At 47.9% G+C, this 17,596-nt stretch overlaps 2 protein-coding genes across 2 annotated transcripts in view; one reads left to right on the top strand and one right to left on the bottom strand.

The window, feature by feature from the left end:
- Positions 1–16,976, bottom strand: part of LOC8031407 (ATP-binding cassette sub-family A member 13-like) — a 74,007-nt gene extending 57,031 nt beyond the window's left edge. The window contains exons 1-5 of the mRNA XM_040216187.1: positions 16,649–16,976; positions 15,649–15,740; positions 11,182–11,328; positions 10,293–10,536; positions 9,078–9,275 (exon numbers count right to left, since the gene is read on the bottom strand). Coding sequence (XP_040072121.1) covers positions 9,078–9,275; positions 10,293–10,536; positions 11,182–11,328; positions 15,649–15,740; positions 16,649–16,976 — 1,009 coding nt within the window. The remainder of the gene's footprint in view (positions 1–9,077; positions 9,276–10,292; positions 10,537–11,181; positions 11,329–15,648; positions 15,741–16,648) is intronic.
- Positions 3,444–4,781, top strand: LOC115310661. The gene has a single exon (XM_040216190.1). The coding sequence runs from the start codon at positions 3,444–3,446 to the stop codon at positions 4,779–4,781; it is 1,338 nt and encodes a 445-aa protein (XP_040072124.1).
- Positions 16,977–17,596: the final 620 nt, after the last annotated feature.

Raw genomic sequence — 17,596 nt, 5'->3', positions numbered from 1 at the left:
GGTGCTTATACACGTACACGTAAACAAGCAAAAAAAAAACATCGGTCACAATACCAGGAATTACTAATATAGCGTAAAAACGATAAGCACCGGCATCATAAACACCTTCTCCTTTCAATACATTAGAATTCCAAACAGTTAGAACAAAACACACACACAAAAAACGTATATAAGGGTATATTCTTCAACTTTTTTTTACAATGATGAAGACAGATGATGTGGTTGCAGGATGCAGAGATTTCCTTCGATATCCGTATGCCCATAATGCTACATAGTGAAGAAGAAGAAACATATCAATCGTAAACACTTTCCTTTCTCAAGAAGGTTCTAACATAAACTTTGTTTAATTTCGGTGTACAGGGGCTGCAGTCGCTTATCACAAATCTTAGCGCTCGATTTTGATTTTGCTCTAATTTATATGCGAGGTAACTTTGACTCAGTAACACAGGTGTACTCAAAAATCTGACTCATGAAAAAAAAAAAAAGATTTCACATTGCGGGTTGTGTTTCTAAAAGTTCCAACGTATAAAATATAGTTTACAAGCTTTGGCTACAGTGATCTCTACGTGATCCTTCCAGTTTAAATTATATCAAAAGTAAATTCCGAGATACTTGTACTTTTCTACATGTTGAGTATAGATTTTTTTGCTTCGTCGATATTCCCAGAAGCACTCCATCCCGAAGGAAAAACAGCCCTTTTTAATTTTTAACGTAATTTCTTAATGACCTTAACTATTCAATTCAAATACAAATATTTAAATACGTATTTTAAAATAATTTGAGTATTTTGTATTTAATTACGTAGTGGGGTGTGTATATCTTGTTATTGTATTTGAATTCCAAACAATGGCTATTTCAAATCCTGCCAAAATACAATTTTGTACACTGTTCTTCGCAATTAAACACGATTTTGGGGACTCTTCTTTGCGATGAGAGTGTTAGAAAAACTATAAAACTTCCTGAAAAGTAATTGTTGTAACCGCTTATCATGTGCCGAATGACCCTTACTTTTAAAGCTGTAACACTTTCTTTTAAGATCAGATCAGTTTAGATCAGGTTTATTTCCCTCAAAGGTATCCCAATTGTGATACATTACATGAGGGGGGGGGGGGGGGGATAAATACAACATTCAATGTACAATATTAAAAGGTAAACAGCAAAACACACAAAAAACATTCATTGATCACACTTTACAATTGAGAATTACAAATATCGCGAAATTTATCAGTTTTAGTTTCATGGACGATGTGAACGGGTAAGGAATTCCAGGCGGCAATAGCAAGGAAAAGGGAGGAATTTTGAAATTTGTTAGTTCTGGAGAAGAGAGGCTGAATTTTTAGTGGATGATCGCAGCGCTTTGAAATGTAAGATCGATCTTGGAGTCGAGGCTACGAAATTCCGATGATGAGTAGTACATGCCATGAGGGAAAGCAAGACGGGCTAGTTTGGTTCTAACGGTTAGAGGTTTCAACTCCAAGTTGGTTTTAATAATAGTGACACTTAAGGTTCGTGAATAGTTATGCATGATGTAGCGTGATGCCTTGTTTTGAACAGATTCGAGCTTGTTAAGAAGGTATGCTTGATGAGGCCACCAGATGACGTTGGCGTATTCGAGTTTGGATCGCACAAATGCTTTGTAGGCGGTTAGTTTGCCTGTCCGAGATGAGCTGAAAAGGTTGCGTTTGATGTATGTGAGTGGTTTACATGCACTTGAAACGGTGTTACTGATGTGATCGTTCCAGGTGAGGTCCTCTGAAAAAATTACTCCTAAATACTTGTATGTTCGAACTTTTTCTATGTCCTTTCCGTGGAAGAAGGCTGACTGGCAATGGTTATAAATATTGTTTTGTAAGTGTTCAACCGCAGTTGCCATGTGATGCACCAAAGTGAAATCATGTTGAGGTCTTGCTGTAGCAGTGCTTGATCACCTACCCAGATGATCAAGCACTGGATTATTGGTACTTATTGACACCCTTTATTTAGAAACGGTATTTTTATTCGGGGTTTAATTTAAGTCTCCGATGTCAAACTATGGGAACAAAATGTATTGGTCAAAGTATTTGAAGGGGATGAAATACCCCTCGTTGTACTTGTATCTTGTATTTATATAGTTTTCTTTAAACGTAATTGGATATGTTGTTAAATACATTTCTATTGAAGTATTTTGTATCTGTGTTTCGACACATTTTCGCAAGTATTTTGCCCATCCCTGATCTCTAATAATCACATCAATATTCCAGCACTTTCGAATTGCTCTACAAACTACGTTTGGAAAATACCAGAGACATACAATTTTTATTGTTACTAGGATTAGGGGTTCTCGGTGTTACAAATAGGCATTTATATAATTAACAATTAAAATAAACTATTCAAAACGGTCGTGGCGTCAACTTCATCACGTGAACTCACTGACGAAATAACCGACATAAGCGAGCAGTGATGCTCAACGTTTGAGAGAGGGAACAGTGGTGCGGATATGCCATGCTTATTTTACTGATATTTCTGTTATAAATACTTTCTAGCTGCATCCGCGGCTGGGAAGTCCCTACTTGACGCATGGATCTGGAGAACACTAAATTAAATACCCGTGATCCTGGAGGCCTAATGAATATGATTCAAATGGTTTTTCTTCTCAGATATAAAACTAGTTTATCTTATAAAGCTTTTTTTCTTGTTGTTGTTGCTAACTTGTGGGAGAAATTAAAGGACTCACTAGAACACTAGAAAGTCATTCTTAACTCGCTGGTGGATTACATATAATTCACCGGCGAGTCCGAGATCTACATATGCGAAGAATCCACGAGTGGGTCTCAGATCTTCTTACGCAAAGGAAGATCTGGGACCCATCACCTCATCTAGTGTTGACGTCGTCCCCTATCGAAACCCTCATAGTCACTTAACCCTACCCATCCTGCCTCCGGATAACTCGGTCAGGACGTAGGCGGTCCCTCGGTAAAAACAAATACATGTTTTCTCTCGATCACTCTGTTGCTAACTCGTCTTTGCTTGTCTGTCATATGAGTGCGCTTGCGTAAGTGAGGTTCCAGGAGAAGAAGAAGAAGTGCCTGAGATTGAGGACGTAAAATTATCGTTCCGTCAATTCGACAGCCTTTTCGGTAGCCTATAGCCAGCTGTGACCTTCAAAGACCAACCATAAGAAGCTTCAGAACTACCGGCGACGTCCGAGCAGTCGCCAGTGAGAAGCCACTCGTAAGGGTGGTCTTTTCTAGACTCCAATCATGATGACCGGCTCCACGTTCAAACTTCCACAGCAGAGCACTGAAAGCGCCGCCACCAACGTCACAAACCCGGTATTGACAGACCATATCACCCCTGGACAACACTGCATGCCGAACGACTTAACTCACGATGCTCATGACACCGCGTCAAAATTCTGGACGTCCGAGTCGGTAGCGAACTCGTCCGAGGCCGGGGTCGAAATTATGGATGAAAGCAACACCAACAACGAAGAGTGGAACAAGGCACGATCACGTAAGCGCTCACACAAAACACTGTCCGACTCTGCTTCGAGTTCGGGAACAGTTCGCAAACAGCCGAACGTCAGTGAAGGACTCACAGTAATCTTTGCCGCTACGAAGCCAGACCAAAAACTAGCAACTTTAAGCAGCTTGAGGCTTTCCAACGCCCTAGAGAAGCTCTGTCCAGAGTGCATCCTTCAGATCTGCCCCAACGAGCGCCTCAACGTCGTCGCCGTTGATGTACGCAACGGAAAAACAACAAGGACGCTACAGAAATGTCCTGAACTTTGTGGTGTCCCTGTCAGGGCCTACCAATCCCTCGAGGGCCCCACATCGATTGGTGTCATAAAAAATGTCGATGCTGAACTGTCAGATCCTGAAATTCTAGAAAACCTGCGATCTGATGGCCGCATAGCCAGAGTACGTCGTCTAGGGGTGACAGGTGTCGTAAAGCTGACATTCAACAGCTCACCTTTGCCAAGTTTCGTGCTGCTAGGACGAGTACGACACCAAGTGACGGAATTCAAGCCCCGTCCAATCCAGTGTCGCAACCGTGGTGGTTTTGGACACTTTGCAGTCTCATGCACACGTTCTTCCGCATGCTCTCGTTGTGCAGAGCCGCATCCTATAACTAACACCACGAGCAACACCAAATGTAAATCCACAGTGATCAAGTGCGTCAACTGTGGGGAAGCACATGAAGCTACATCTCCAGCGTGTTCAAAATGGAGAGAAGAGCAAAATGTCGTCACGTACGCCAAGAGAAACGCCGTCGACTACCGCTCTGCCAGAATTATTGTAAAGCAGGCATCGGGAGCCATAACAGAACCCATTGACAATGTGGTGGCCAACAGCACCTCCAAGAAAAGTGGAGAGACCCCAGTGCAGGACAGGCAAGCCCCAGCTCTTGACGGTAAGGGGTTAAGCTATGCCGCAGCACTCAAGACCCATCCTCAAAAAAATATCGAAAGACCACCTAATAACAACTCTGCAACAACGTCTAATAAGCCAAAATCTGATGTCACCATTCAGACGGGCACTGAAAAGTCGACATGCAACGGAGCATCTATCAAAAAATCTGAACACTCAATGGGAGTCAATAATATTGAACAAACATCGACGGCCGACTCTTCAAAAAGATTACCCCGAGATGCTCCGGAGAAACCTACGGCGAATTGGATAAAACTATTCAGAATAGCAGCAGAAATGGCGTGCGCTTATCAAAATGGCATTGATGCCTCGTGGGCACACATCCTATGCGGTTTCATTCAGGCAGCGTTCCCACTGCTGAATGTAGCATAATGCTACATCCCAACATCCACCCAAAGAGACGCACCCGAAATATTGCATGTCCAACAGTGCTTCAATGGAATACTAACGGCATACAACAACGCCTCTCAGATCTACGCCTACATTTAAAGACCAACGGATACGACGTCCTAGCCCTTCAAGAAACTCGTATAAAATACGGCAAATTCAGACTTTCTCCATACGTCGTTTATCAGGGCCTACTGCCAGTTACTGAAAACACGAAGAACGAAGTGCCGAAAGCCACGATACTTGTCCGAAGAGAACTGGATCAGCATCAAATAGTTTGTTAAAACAGAAGTTCGGGCGAGTTGGTAGTTCATGACGCACGAGGACACAGCGCACCCGTAACTAACACTAGGACAACGTTCACAGTCACACCAAAAGAAAGGGACACTTACACAGCGCTGTGTAAGTGTCCCTTTCTTTTGGTGTGACTGTGAACGTTGTCCTAGTGTTAGTTACGGGTGCGCTGTGTCCTCGTGCATCAAATAGATTTGACAGACTTTTGTGACGATGCCGCTGAGTTCACCGCTGTAACGATACGTAAAGGGGACCGCGACACCACTATAGTTTCTGCGTACGTCCGCCCGGGAACCAAATGGGACTCTACGATTATGACGAAGATTATGCCGCGCTGCGCAGAAAACGTTCTATTTCTGGGAGACTTTAACGCCCATAATCACACCTGGGGAGATAAGCACACAACGACGCGCGGATCTGCTCTTGAGGCCACAGTGGACACGCTAGGGCTTGTTCCACTGAATGATGGAACCGCAACATTTGTCAGACCGGGGGTCTCCAACAGTGTCCTGGACCTCAGCTTCGCTACACCACAACTCAGCGCACGATGGCAACCTCAACATGACAGCTGGGGTAGTGATCATATCCCGATCATTATCTCCTCTCCAAGCTCTACAAGCGCTACACATAGGACATTGAGAGTCGTCAATTGGGACCAATATCGCTTGAACCTCCAAGACCTTCTCTCAGAAGGAAACGTCGATCTCACAACGGCTATTTCACAAGCCCTATACGACGCCACGAGGCAGGTCCAGTCCCGGTCTCCCGCCCGAATCCTGACCTCCCCTGCCTCAAGCTGAGGGCCCGCCGACGGCAAGCCCAAAATCGTTCGCTACGTACAAGAAGAATGGAGGATATTCAACGCTATAGGAGAATCGACGCAGCGTTCCGCCGCCATACTAACCGATTTTAACGAAAAAGTGGTGACAAAAATGTGAATCTCTTGGTGTTCCCGGTGGCGCAAGACAGGCTTGGAAGATGGCACGTGCTCTCGCATCAGAGGTAGTTCCTCGGCTTCAGATCTCGGCGTTTGCTATATCGCAAAATATTACATTAGCACGAACTGCCGAGCTTTTGGCCGATCAATTCTCCCGTCCAATCTCTCCGCCTTCAGACTTTCAAATTAGCTCATCAGTGACCCCCCTTTATCAACTGCCCAACATAGACTCCGACTTCACGCTTAAAGAACTTCAGCACGCACTTAGGAGATCCACCCGTCGTAGAAGCACTCCAGGGCCGGACGGGATAACGTACCAGGCTTTAAACAACATAGACCCCATCATGGTGCCTAAACTACTGGACGAGCTAAACTCAGTCTGGAGCACGGCGGCACTGCCGGATGCGTGGCTCAACTCCGAAGTCATACCAATCCACAAACCAGGCAAACCGGTAGAAGATTTGTCATCATACCGACCGATTTCACTCACCTCCTGCCTTGGAAAAGTTCTCGAACGCATGATACTTAGAAGACTAGACTGGGCACTAGAAACAGTTGGCCCGATTCCTGAACAAGTCTCTGGTTTCCGCCGTCGACGTTGCACGGCAGATGCTATTGGGGATCTCGTCTCAGCGTTGGAGGAAGCCAAGCAAGCTAATCACGGATACGCCGTCATTTTCCTTGATATTAGCAAAGCATTTGATGCGATTCCTCACGCTACTGTCATTAACCAGCTTCAAGTCCTTGGCGTCACGGGACGTACTTTGGCATTTATCAAGGCCTTCCTCACTGGCCGGACTATGAAAGTTCGCATCGGAAACGATCGCAGCACGATCAGACACATAACTCAAGGAGTTCCTCAAGGAAGCGTACTAAGCCCGCTACTCTTTAACGTTGCAATGGCCGCTCTTCCCCGAACTCTTGCCCGTGGTGACCGATCTTTAAAATTCAAATATACGCGGATGATGTGGCCCTTTGGGCCACGTCACCAACAGCCATGCATGCTAAAATGCAACGTCGTTTACAGCTGACTCTTGACGGTATTTCGAAGGAAATTACTCGACTGGGTTTAACTATCTCGCCATCTAAAACCGCGGTACTTGCTCGCCATCCACGTGGCTTTAAGGCCAGCTCTTTCACGGACTCTGTAAACGGTACTCCCATAACACGGATGCGCAACCCTATGTACCTAGGACTGGTTATTGATGACTGCCTTTCCTGGCGTCCAGCCGTGAAACAAACAATATCTCGGTGCGCCCTGCACCTCAACGTACTTCGCAGGATCCGAGGACAAACGTGGGGAACCTCGCAATCTATGACTCTGCAAATGTATAGGGGACTGATACAATCCAGGTTGCTCTATGCGCTCCCACTTGTACTCGTACGGAACGCTCAGCTCACGAAGATGGAGATCATTCAAAGGAAAGCCCTCAGAATCTGCCTCGGTCTTCCCCCGTCCGCGCCGAACGTCCCTACTTTGGTCGAAGCTAGACAAAACACAATAGTCAATCTAGCGTTCCGTCAGGCACAACGACATCTCGCCCGGCAGACCCTCACAAGGTCTACTTCCAACCTCTTGCAACGCTTCGATAGACATCCCAATTCCCGCCTAGGAAAAGTCTACGCAGAGTTTAAGGAGTCGGTCGGTACATTGGATGACGACCCTCCTCCACCATCCCCTCATACAACTGTGTATCTGAATATATCGGAAGAAATTCCCCAATTACGCAGCAAAAAGTTGGTCTCGGATGTGGTTTCCCGTAATCTTGCGGAAGAACACGTCCACAGCTTTTTCGACGGTTGGATAAAAGTTTTCACCGATGGCTCAGTCTGTCATCAAAAGAAATCCTCAAATGCTGCTGTAGTTATCCCTGAACTCGCCATTATCAAGTCCGGTAGCCTCAACTTTCACACATCATCCACCATCGCCGAATTAAAAGCACTAGAACTTGCTCTCGATACCCTCCACGACATTCAGAGCCCAGAGAAGGCGGCTTTGCTCACAGATTCCAGAGCGGCACTACAAATCCTCAGCCATCTGGAAGACGCACCTCCGATTGCCCACATCATCGCTTTCAAAGTCGAATCCTTAGAAAAGAAAGGCTGGACTATAGCATTCTAGTGGTTGCCATCTCACTGTGGGATCGACGGCAACGAAAGGGCCGACCGAATCGCAGCTAAGGCACATGAACTCACCAACAGCACTCTCCACGTGCCGAAGATCAACGAGGCCAGCTTCTCATTGCACGCGAGACGCAAAAAAGACACCCGGACCTAGGCGTAGCTGAAGGAACCCCACGATCACCGGTCCCCACCCAACTCGGCCGCCCAGAAGCAGCCCTTCTTCACCGACTCAGAACACGTTCAGCTTTTACGGCTTCTTGGCTTTACCGCATCAAACGCGTGGACAACCCACACTGTCAGACATGCCAAGTTCCCGAAGATATAGAACATCTCCTTTGTGACTGCCCAATCTTCGACGCTCAGCGTTCTAGACTCCACCTTGAACTTCGTCAAATAGGCGCAGCAAGGCAGAGCCTTTTGCACCTGCTCTTCCCGCCAGGTCCCAGGCGCATCGCTACGAAAACATTCGCGCTGCTCCTGACATTCCTGGAAGACACCGGCTTGGCTGACCATCTTTAATGCTTGGTGTCCCTTCCAGTTTCCAGTGCGGCGGGCCCGGCTTGGCGCAAGGCCTGTGACTGTGACGGGTAACATGACCTTCTGCCATTGAGGTGGCAGACCTGACAGTGCTGGACTAGATACCACTTAATATCTTTTGATCAGTGTGTGTCTTGTTTGAACCTTCTTCTCTTTCTTCCTTTTCTCTCTCTCTTTCCCTTTTCTTTTGCTGCTCAGACCGGGACTGGCAGGCCCCCATTAGAAGGAGTGGCCACACTGTTCCGGTCTTCCTCCCCCCCCCCCCCCCTTTTTCTTGGTTTTAAAATATATTTCAACGCTTACACACACATACACACGCGTAAGTGAATCGCAGACGCCCGGAATCTACGGAACGCCATGGTGGCGGCTGTCGCATAAAAGAGAGGTACCTATGTAATCGTTCTCCAAACTGATTACTTGGAGGACCAGACAAATGCCGAGCTGCGGAAATATGCAGGACAGGAGCTTGGTTCTTCGACCGAAGAAGATGTAGTCACCCACGCCACCGTGAATCCAACTTATGGCGTCCAACTCTATGAAGGGCAGCACCAGGTAAAAGGCCAGCCCCAGCAAGCTGGCGTACACTCCTGCAAAGGAGTGCAAGGTAGACGTGTTAAACGAGGCAAAAAGAAAACAAAAAAAGGTTCGAAGGCAGTTAATTATTTCGCACCTTTCGTGGCTCATTCAAGCACACACTGATGGCTTGTTTTTGATCGCTCGGAGAAGGCGACTCTGAATAATAAAAGCTTGAGGTACACCTAAGCATTTCTTATGAGTTGTGAATACGAAAGCATGCAAGCTGCTCGTCCACTCCCTTTGTCGTCAGCTCGTCCGCTTCCTTTGTCGTCTGCTGTCGTCCGCTGTCGTTGGAACGATGAGTGGATAGACCTAAAGCTGGTAGCTTTTGTCTCCACTGCCATAGCCACAGCGCTCGTCGAACGCGTTGTAACGCGAAAAGCCGGCTTCCGGCGTTTGGCTCTCGTATTCGAACGCGTTTGACAAGTGCAGTAAAGACAAAGACCGCTAGGTTTAGGTCTACCCACTATTTATTCGAATCAGAGCTCGGCGTTCTGTAATCCCCGGAAGCTCTCGTCTCCTTCTCCTCGTTTTCTCGGTGTATGTTCTTGTTATTGTGCGTGCGTGTGTGCATGTACGCACGTGCGTACGTTTTGTTTAACAGCGTGCGTGCGTGCGTACGTGTATGTACGTGCGCGTCTGTGCGCGCGTGCGTTCGTGCGTGCGTATGTAAATGAGTGTGCATGTGTTCACACGCATGTTTTAATTGACTTGTAGTGGATGACTCCCCATTTCGCAACTCTAGAGGCGAAAAAAAAACGTGAATGAAGAAAAAAGAGGGTATCTACCGCTTATCCAAGAGCACAGCAAGAACTACCAGCTGGCCCAAGAGCGTAAAGCAGAGTGTGAAGGCTGGAGCCTGGTTTACCCACTTGCGTTCAGTCCGACCGGGTGCGAGGGTTACTAAAGATGGTGTAAAAACGGCTTTTACACCGTCTTGTTGGAGCCGACGCAGCTGCTGCCATAGCAACCCTCGCACTCAGTCATACTCAACGCAAGTGTGTGAATTGTCCTTGAAGAGTTCGAACCTTTTGGGGACACGCAGGACAGGAGTAATATGAGCAGCGGAAGAAGAAGGCAGTAGATGAGGAAGGCCGCCAGCAGAAGGCTCACGGCCGTGTTTTCCAGAAAGACCACCCCGAGGTCACTCTGCTTGATGGTGACCATGTAGACCAGCACGATCAAGCTCTCGGCGAGGATGAGGACAAGGAAGGAGAGGTAGTGCCCGATCCAGTAAACGGCGTCTGACAGTCCCATCACGCATTGCAGTTCCTGGAACAGTGTCCAACGGCAGCCCGAATTTGCGTTCCAAGGTCCATATAACATATGTGATCAATGCCCCCTAGAAGACAAGACCAGCGCCAGCCCCCTCTCACAAACGTCATCACTAGTGAATCCGCAAAGCACCGCATACCTTGCGCCAGCACCGCTGCCAGCGTGGCGTGCAGAGTCTCTCATTGAACGCGACGCTTGCACGGCACTCCACCCATGTACCGAAGTTCTTCGGGGTCACTATCAGTTCGAGGTCCATATTTTAGTTATGAATTTATAAATATTGGGTCTCTGTTGTTTTTTTTTTCTTGTTTTTTTTTTGGGGGGGGGGGGGGGTTTGTGGGGGCTACTTGAATTCTGTATAAACCTCAACCTTCTGAGAAATAAAGTCAACTGTCTTTGAAACTGTGTGTTGTGCAGACGTGCTTTGTTTTTCTCCAGTTTCGGGGTTTTGTCTTAAAATATGTTCAACCATCGTCACATATAGTTTAGTAGCATAAATGACTCTTATCTTAAACATATTATAGACTTTAATTAAAAAATTACCCATATTGTCATGAATGTTAAAACGAGCGAAGCTCTCCCGTCAGCCTTTTTTTCTCGTTTAACCAAGGCCCGCTCGCCCGGGACACTTGGAACACTCGCCTTGAGTCCCGAGCTGGTCTCCCGCGTCAGGTTTGCCAGGTGCCGAAAGAAGAGCCAGACGAGAGCGATCGCGGCCACGACGACGCCGGGACGGTAATGCTGCGGCTCGGTCGGGAACTCGGGGATCGGCATGAGCCTCTGGTACGTCTGCGCGGAGGCACAGCGACCGCCACGCGTTTCTAGGTGTCATCGACTGGCCACCATTGTGCCTGAAGTGCGTCTCCGACGGGTGCGTTCAGCGTGTACTCAAAAGGGGTCCCTACAATTTTGCCTGAGGACGTCATAAAAGCGTCATGCTGTTGCCTGTCGCGACCCTGGCGGTAGCCCGGCAGCCGAGGTAGATCAGGAAGACGCCTGTTCTGCTGCAGGTCCCTTTGTAGCCAATTTGACGATGGGAACGAAAGCAGACACCAGTCGAAACGCCGCTCCCTCTTGCCTTTTTCGCCAGCGTTTTCACGACCAACCACCAGGATCGCGACGTCCAAAAGCATGGAATAGAGAGCATAGATTGAAGAGATAGAGGGTCCATCTCGAACCACGGGGAGCGTTTGCAATTTAATGGCGGACGCATCCTGCGGAAGCTGGTCGCAAGTGCACATATGCTACGTTTTCGCGTGGCGAAAAGGAAAGCAGACGGAAAGGCGGAGAGGTTTTCAGACGATCAACGCTTTCGTCACCTCCTCGCAGCTCGTGTTCGCAGACACTGCCTATAAACCACGTGACCTCGATCGTGCAGTTGGCAACTCTCAGACTGTCTATCGTGATACTCCGGCTTCTGTGACGTCAGTTGTTTCCGCTGAGAGATCACTCTCGTTGCATATGCAGGATAGGGACGAAAAGCGCACCAGTCGAAGACGCGTCCCAGGCACCACACCGGCCACAAATGAACATGCTCGTCAACGGGGACACACACAAACAAATACACGCAAAAGAAGAAGAAAAAAAAAAATATCTGGCGTTGGTGTTTATGGTAGACAAAACGTTGTCAGCGTGTAACATGAGATGAACGAGACCTTGGAAGAAGAAGTGTCTGAACAACGCCGGCAGAGGCGCCAAAATTTTGCTCGTGTTTCGCATATCTCCCAACAAGGGCAGTGTCGGTTTAGGCACTGATCTCTATGACAATTGCTGGATCGCGCTTCCCCCGCTTGGTTGCTGCAGCGCGAGTGAAGCCACCGGACGGCCATCTTGCTCGTAGACCAATTGCTGTTTTGCTAGCGTTGCAGGGGCTGGCGGCAGCGTGCTGAAGACACGTTTTCTACTCGTTCGTCGTCATTCGCCGGAGAAGTTTTTAAGACCCCGTATAAGCGTTGAGACTTGTCGTTGTAAACACGTGGAAGATTCTACGAAGGCGCAGTGCCGCGGTCCATCCTCACTGTATACAGTGGGTATTTCTCAAAGAACTTCGGGAGCTGCACATACTGGAAGCATCTCGGCTTTTGAAGTAGCTATCGGCTGTCGTCAAAGGCCCTAACCCAAGCAACTTCGAGAGGCAAAATGTCAAACTTGCCTTGCAGGTTTTTAATGCCTTTTTGGCCGAGGCCCTAGGTGCTTATCGTGATCTGCAAGCGTTTTTGCGCGCTAAAGAAACCACATATTTCATCAGGATTATTTTTAATTGGTGGAAGATAGTCAATGTCAAAACACCACAGAAGGGACATCACCGTCGTGGTGTCTATGAAGAACCAATTTCGTGCATAAATGACGACCCCAAGCTAGTGTTTCTGAATGCTTTTGTGACTTGGCTTGATGTTTGGGAGTTTTACAAACATGATAACGGCACACTCACGAAGGAGACACTTTGTGCTTTCAGGCTTTCAGCATATTCCTTGCTTGTGTTCACAAGGAACTGCCTTCTTGCACTCGGCTTCAAATATCAACTACTTGGAAAAGTACAGACAGACGGTCTGGAAAACAGGTTTGGTCAGAAGCGGCGAATGGCAGGGGGACACTACCATACTAGCATCCGTCAGCTTTATGAGAGTGAAGGTAGAGTTTGGCTGCAAAATAGAGTTTGGCTGCGAAATACCCTCCCCGTTATGAGCCCTGAAGACCTGATGGGCATTGACGACCCTTGCTCACCAATTGCCATGGATCATCCCCGCTTCAACATTGCAGTGTACCCTGCCGACATGAACGAGTGGAGTTCTCGTGATCCTGTTTTTGCTTACGTTGGAGGGTTTTGTGCACATTCTGTTTTAAAGACAGTGATGTGTAATTTCTGCCGTGAGAAGCTTGTCGTCGACCCCGAAGACGCCGAAGGTGATGCCGATGTCCACTAACTGACAGGACACCTAAATCGAGACTGGCTGAAGTGTCACAGTGAATTTGTTGTAACGATTGTAATACATTACGAAACTGCTGCAGGGGGCAAATGCCTCACTGTTTCTGCAACTTCAAAATCACAGGGATGTAGTTCGACATCTGGTAAGTGAAACTTTGCCGGAATTTGAAAAACTGGTGGTATGTCGAAACGGACGCGATCCTGAACTGTTTCTCAACGTGACAACTAGGTGTGCGATAAATATAATGCTGAGTAATTACTGCAAGCAGAGAAATGGCACGTTCAAAGCCAACGCTAAGGCAAGGAAATAATAATAATAAAAACTGTCGCGGCTAAGTGAGGTGCACGGTTTTGTTACAATTGTCCGCAACTGATACCGGCCGCGTTTATGCGTGCAACTTTTGAGTACTTTTTTGCTTTCTGTTCTTCACGTTTATTGGAGTGTGAAAAATGAAATCTTTCCACCACATTTCTGGGATTAATTTCCGCGGATATAAAGGGCGATTTCAAAACCTAGGTAGCAGCGCCTCTCTTCGGTGCTTTTATTTTTTGCCGATTATTAAAAAAAAAACAAAAAAACTTTCAGACTGTTTCTTTCTCAGTGCGCGTAAGCTTGAAAGGCGACGAACTCGCTCTGCCGCGAACGACAGAAAAAATCGAAGCGGTACCGGCGCGGCCGCGGCAGCGACGGTGTGGTCGGACGGGGAGTCATGACGTCGCTGACGTCAGGTCACGTGACGCACAGGCCTGGAGGTGTCTACGAGGTGTTGGTGTAGGGGCCTTCGCACAGGCGGATTCACGCGCCGCGCAGCCTTGTAAACGTGAGCGAAAAAGGAGGGTTGCTCAAGTGGCTCTCAACGGCCCCCTGCCCCTAACCATGTTGCGCCATCTCGTGGCGTTTGCCAAAAATGCGAGCGAACCTTCGCCACACTTGCTCCAGGGCAAGTCAGCGCCATTCAGACACCTATATCTTATTTCACCGTAAACAGGACTCAAGATAATACGATATAACTAGGGTTCTGTTTTTCAGATAACCCGAAAAAATCCGAAAAACAATCGCCGGTAACATGTGCGTCAATTCGGATTTATTCCAAAAACTCAAACTTTCGAGGTCACAATGACGAATCAAAAAGCAAAAAAGACGATTTGATTTTAGAATAAACTTTATAAGAACACAGGGTCAGTGGTCATGGGGAGAAGCCACTTCTGTTTTCTTTTAAATTTCGAACTACTGACGAAAAAAGGTTTGCCTTTCAGCTCGTCAAGCTTTCTTCATGGCAAAATTTATTGTGCCCACACTTCATTTTTTTTTTTTAAATTAGGCACACAGTAAAACAATCTCCGAAGTTCAGAGGATTGCAAAACTAACAAAAATAAACTCCGATAAACCCCGAATTTTCAGAGAAAAAAGTGAAAGCCGTTTACAAATCCCTGTAACGCCGAATTGGAGCGCAGCTCTTGAGGAGGAGGAGTGAAGGGTACTGAGGGGAGGGTAGACCCCTCCTCCTTCTTCTCCTCCTCCCCTCATTCTTTAATATGCTCCGGGGGGGGGGTCACGTGACCCCTGAGGTCACGTGGGGGTCACCTTCGGAGTCACGTGACCTCAAGGTGACCCCCACGTGACCTGGGGGTCACGTGGGGGTCACCTTGAGATGACCTTGGGAGGGGTCACGTGACCTTGGGGAGGAGACCACGTGACCTCGGGGGTCACGTGACCTCAGAGGGGTCACGTGACGGTGGTCACGTGACCTTCAAAGGGTCACGTGGGGTCATCTAGGGGTCACGTGACCTTGAGATGACCTTGGGAGGGGTCACGTGACCTCGAGGGGTCACGTGACCTTCAGGGGGTCACGTGGGGTCACGTGACCTTGAGATGACCTTGGGAGGGGTCACGTGACCTGGAGGGGTCACGTGACCTTGGGGGTCACGTGACCTTGGGATGACCTTGGTTACGCCGACGCCGACGCCGACGCCGACGCCGACGGCGACGCCGCTCAAGCCGGGAACGGGCCCCAAAGAGCTGCGCTCTAAAATAAACTCCGGAAAACACCTTCCGAATTTCACAAGAAATAAACTTAGAAAAAACGGAATCCTAGACAACTGATCAATACCAAAAAAAAAAAAAAAAGCGCGAAAAAAAAAAGGCTTGTTTTTGGTACTATATGGGTAAAAACACGACCCACCGTGTAATTCCAGGTGGGATTCCAGGTGTGCTGCTCGTATTGTAATTCCAGATGAGCCCTGTTAATTCTTATTTGAACGCCGTGCAACTTATCTGCACAAGAAAAGAAAAAAAAGAAGAAACATGTATCGGATGCGAATAGAAATTGCATTGGAACAATGTTATTGCTGTCATTGCGATTACTATAATAATTACGGTGCCAGGAGCCTAATGGATGATGACGTTCCATGGAAGAAGAGGAGGAAGTTCTCAGGCCTCGATAATTTTAGAACTTTTTGGCCAGATGCCCTTTGTTGGTTCGGCACGTAAAACCCTCAAATCGAATACGACAGCCGAATGCCGGACGCAGGTTTTCCGCGTTCTAACCCTTTCGACGAGTGCAGTGGAGACAAAGGCAGCTATAGCCTTAGGTGTACCCTCTCATCCTTCCAACCAAAGCTCGAAGTTCTAACGTCTCCACGCTCTCAGGTCTCCTCCTCTCCCTGAATTTCTGGCCGCATAGTCCGATAGTCCGCACCCAGTGCCTGGTCCACGCAAACAAAATTCGAATTCACAGTACACCTCGACAATACACGTCGGAGAGCATAGGGAAACAACTCACGGAGAGCCCAAGGAACGCGAGGCGTGGTGATCGAGTCCCCGAGCATCTCATTATCGCCCCGCGGCCAATAAGATTGCGGCCTTAGCCGATTAGACCGCCGAGGAACCAATCAGAAGCAAGAATCGTAAACGTAAGAAGCCATGCCAGGTACGTTTCTCAATCTGGCAGTGATTGTGGCACACGAGAAAGCTTGTATAGTACATAGATTATCATTAACATTTTCTGCCATTCGCAAAATGGTCCGGTCATATTAAATGGTGTAGAAAACAACAACAATAACAACAACTTCGCATTGTTCGCACCTCTCGGCCGACCTCACCGCGTAAAATTAATAATTTTAGAAGCATACAATAGTTTGCCTACTATATTCAGTCCGAAATGTACGGTGTAATATGCTTACCCAACAACTCGGCGTCGTTGGAATCGGTCCCGGGCAGAAAAAAATTCGTCGGTCGATTGAGTTTCAGAAAGTCGTTGGAGATAGAGGACACGAAGAAATGCAGCGTGTACTCGAGGTTCGGAGACTTGGCGTCGGTGTCGTCGCCAAAGCGCACGCACACGATGCGGCCCTTGAACTGCCGCAGCGCCCGCAGCTCGGCCATCCTTTTGCGGTACACTTTCACCTGGAGGTCGGACGACACGGTGTCGTTGTCCTCGTCGTCGATATCCGGGATCGCGGTGGCGTTGTCGCACGCCGCAAACACATCCGTGCCCAACTTGAGCGGCATGTGCCCGCAAACCGACTCGTTGTTGTTCGCGCAAGGCTTCACCCCAATGCCCGGAATACCTGGAAAACAATGGACTTTTTCCACATACCGACGGCACCAGGCGGTGGCTGCACGAACTAAAAATCGAGGAAATGACCTATAATTTTAGTGTTGTGTCGTTTACCCGCAGTCTCGGGGTTTTTTCAACCAAGAGACCTACCTGCGCTACCAATCGATAATGGGAGCTACGTTACCAGTTTCTTCGATCCCTGAGCTGCGGCGCGTGCCCAACACGATTTTAAGGAGGGGCATCCTTGGCGTCCACCCAAACGTCGCGTTTTTCTTTCCGTCCACTTTCTTTTTTTTGTGTGTGTGTGTGTAACACAATTATATATACGTTGCAATTACGTGTTCTACTCGCTGATCCACAGTCTCCTTCCAAATTACCTCGATTTTCCATGCCCACTTCCGCCGCTTGGCATCGGGCGCTTGCGCGTGCGCAGAACGCTTCTCCGAAAAGGTTGATCGGTTCTTTCTTGGGCCTAGAGGCGTTTTAAATGCCGAGCATTTCTGTGCTTTGTTTCAGCGTAAGTTCAGACGCAGACGACGCTACGAGCTAATGGGACCAATCAAGCAGCGTC

The sequence above is a fragment of the Ixodes scapularis genome, unplaced genomic scaffold, assembly GCF_016920785.2.
Source record: "Ixodes scapularis isolate PalLabHiFi unplaced genomic scaffold, ASM1692078v2 PGA_scaffold3__209_contigs__length_174095766, whole genome shotgun sequence".
Taxonomy (NCBI): Eukaryota; Metazoa; Arthropoda; class Arachnida; order Ixodida; family Ixodidae; genus Ixodes; species Ixodes scapularis.
Note: the sequence above shows the minus strand (reverse complement) of the source record. Positions and strands in the feature narration are given on the sequence as shown.

Coding starts and splice junctions, on each gene's coding strand:
- LOC115310661 (XM_040216190.1), top strand. CDS start 3,444: ATGGATGAAAGCAACACCAACAACGAAGAGTGGAACAAGGCACGATCA.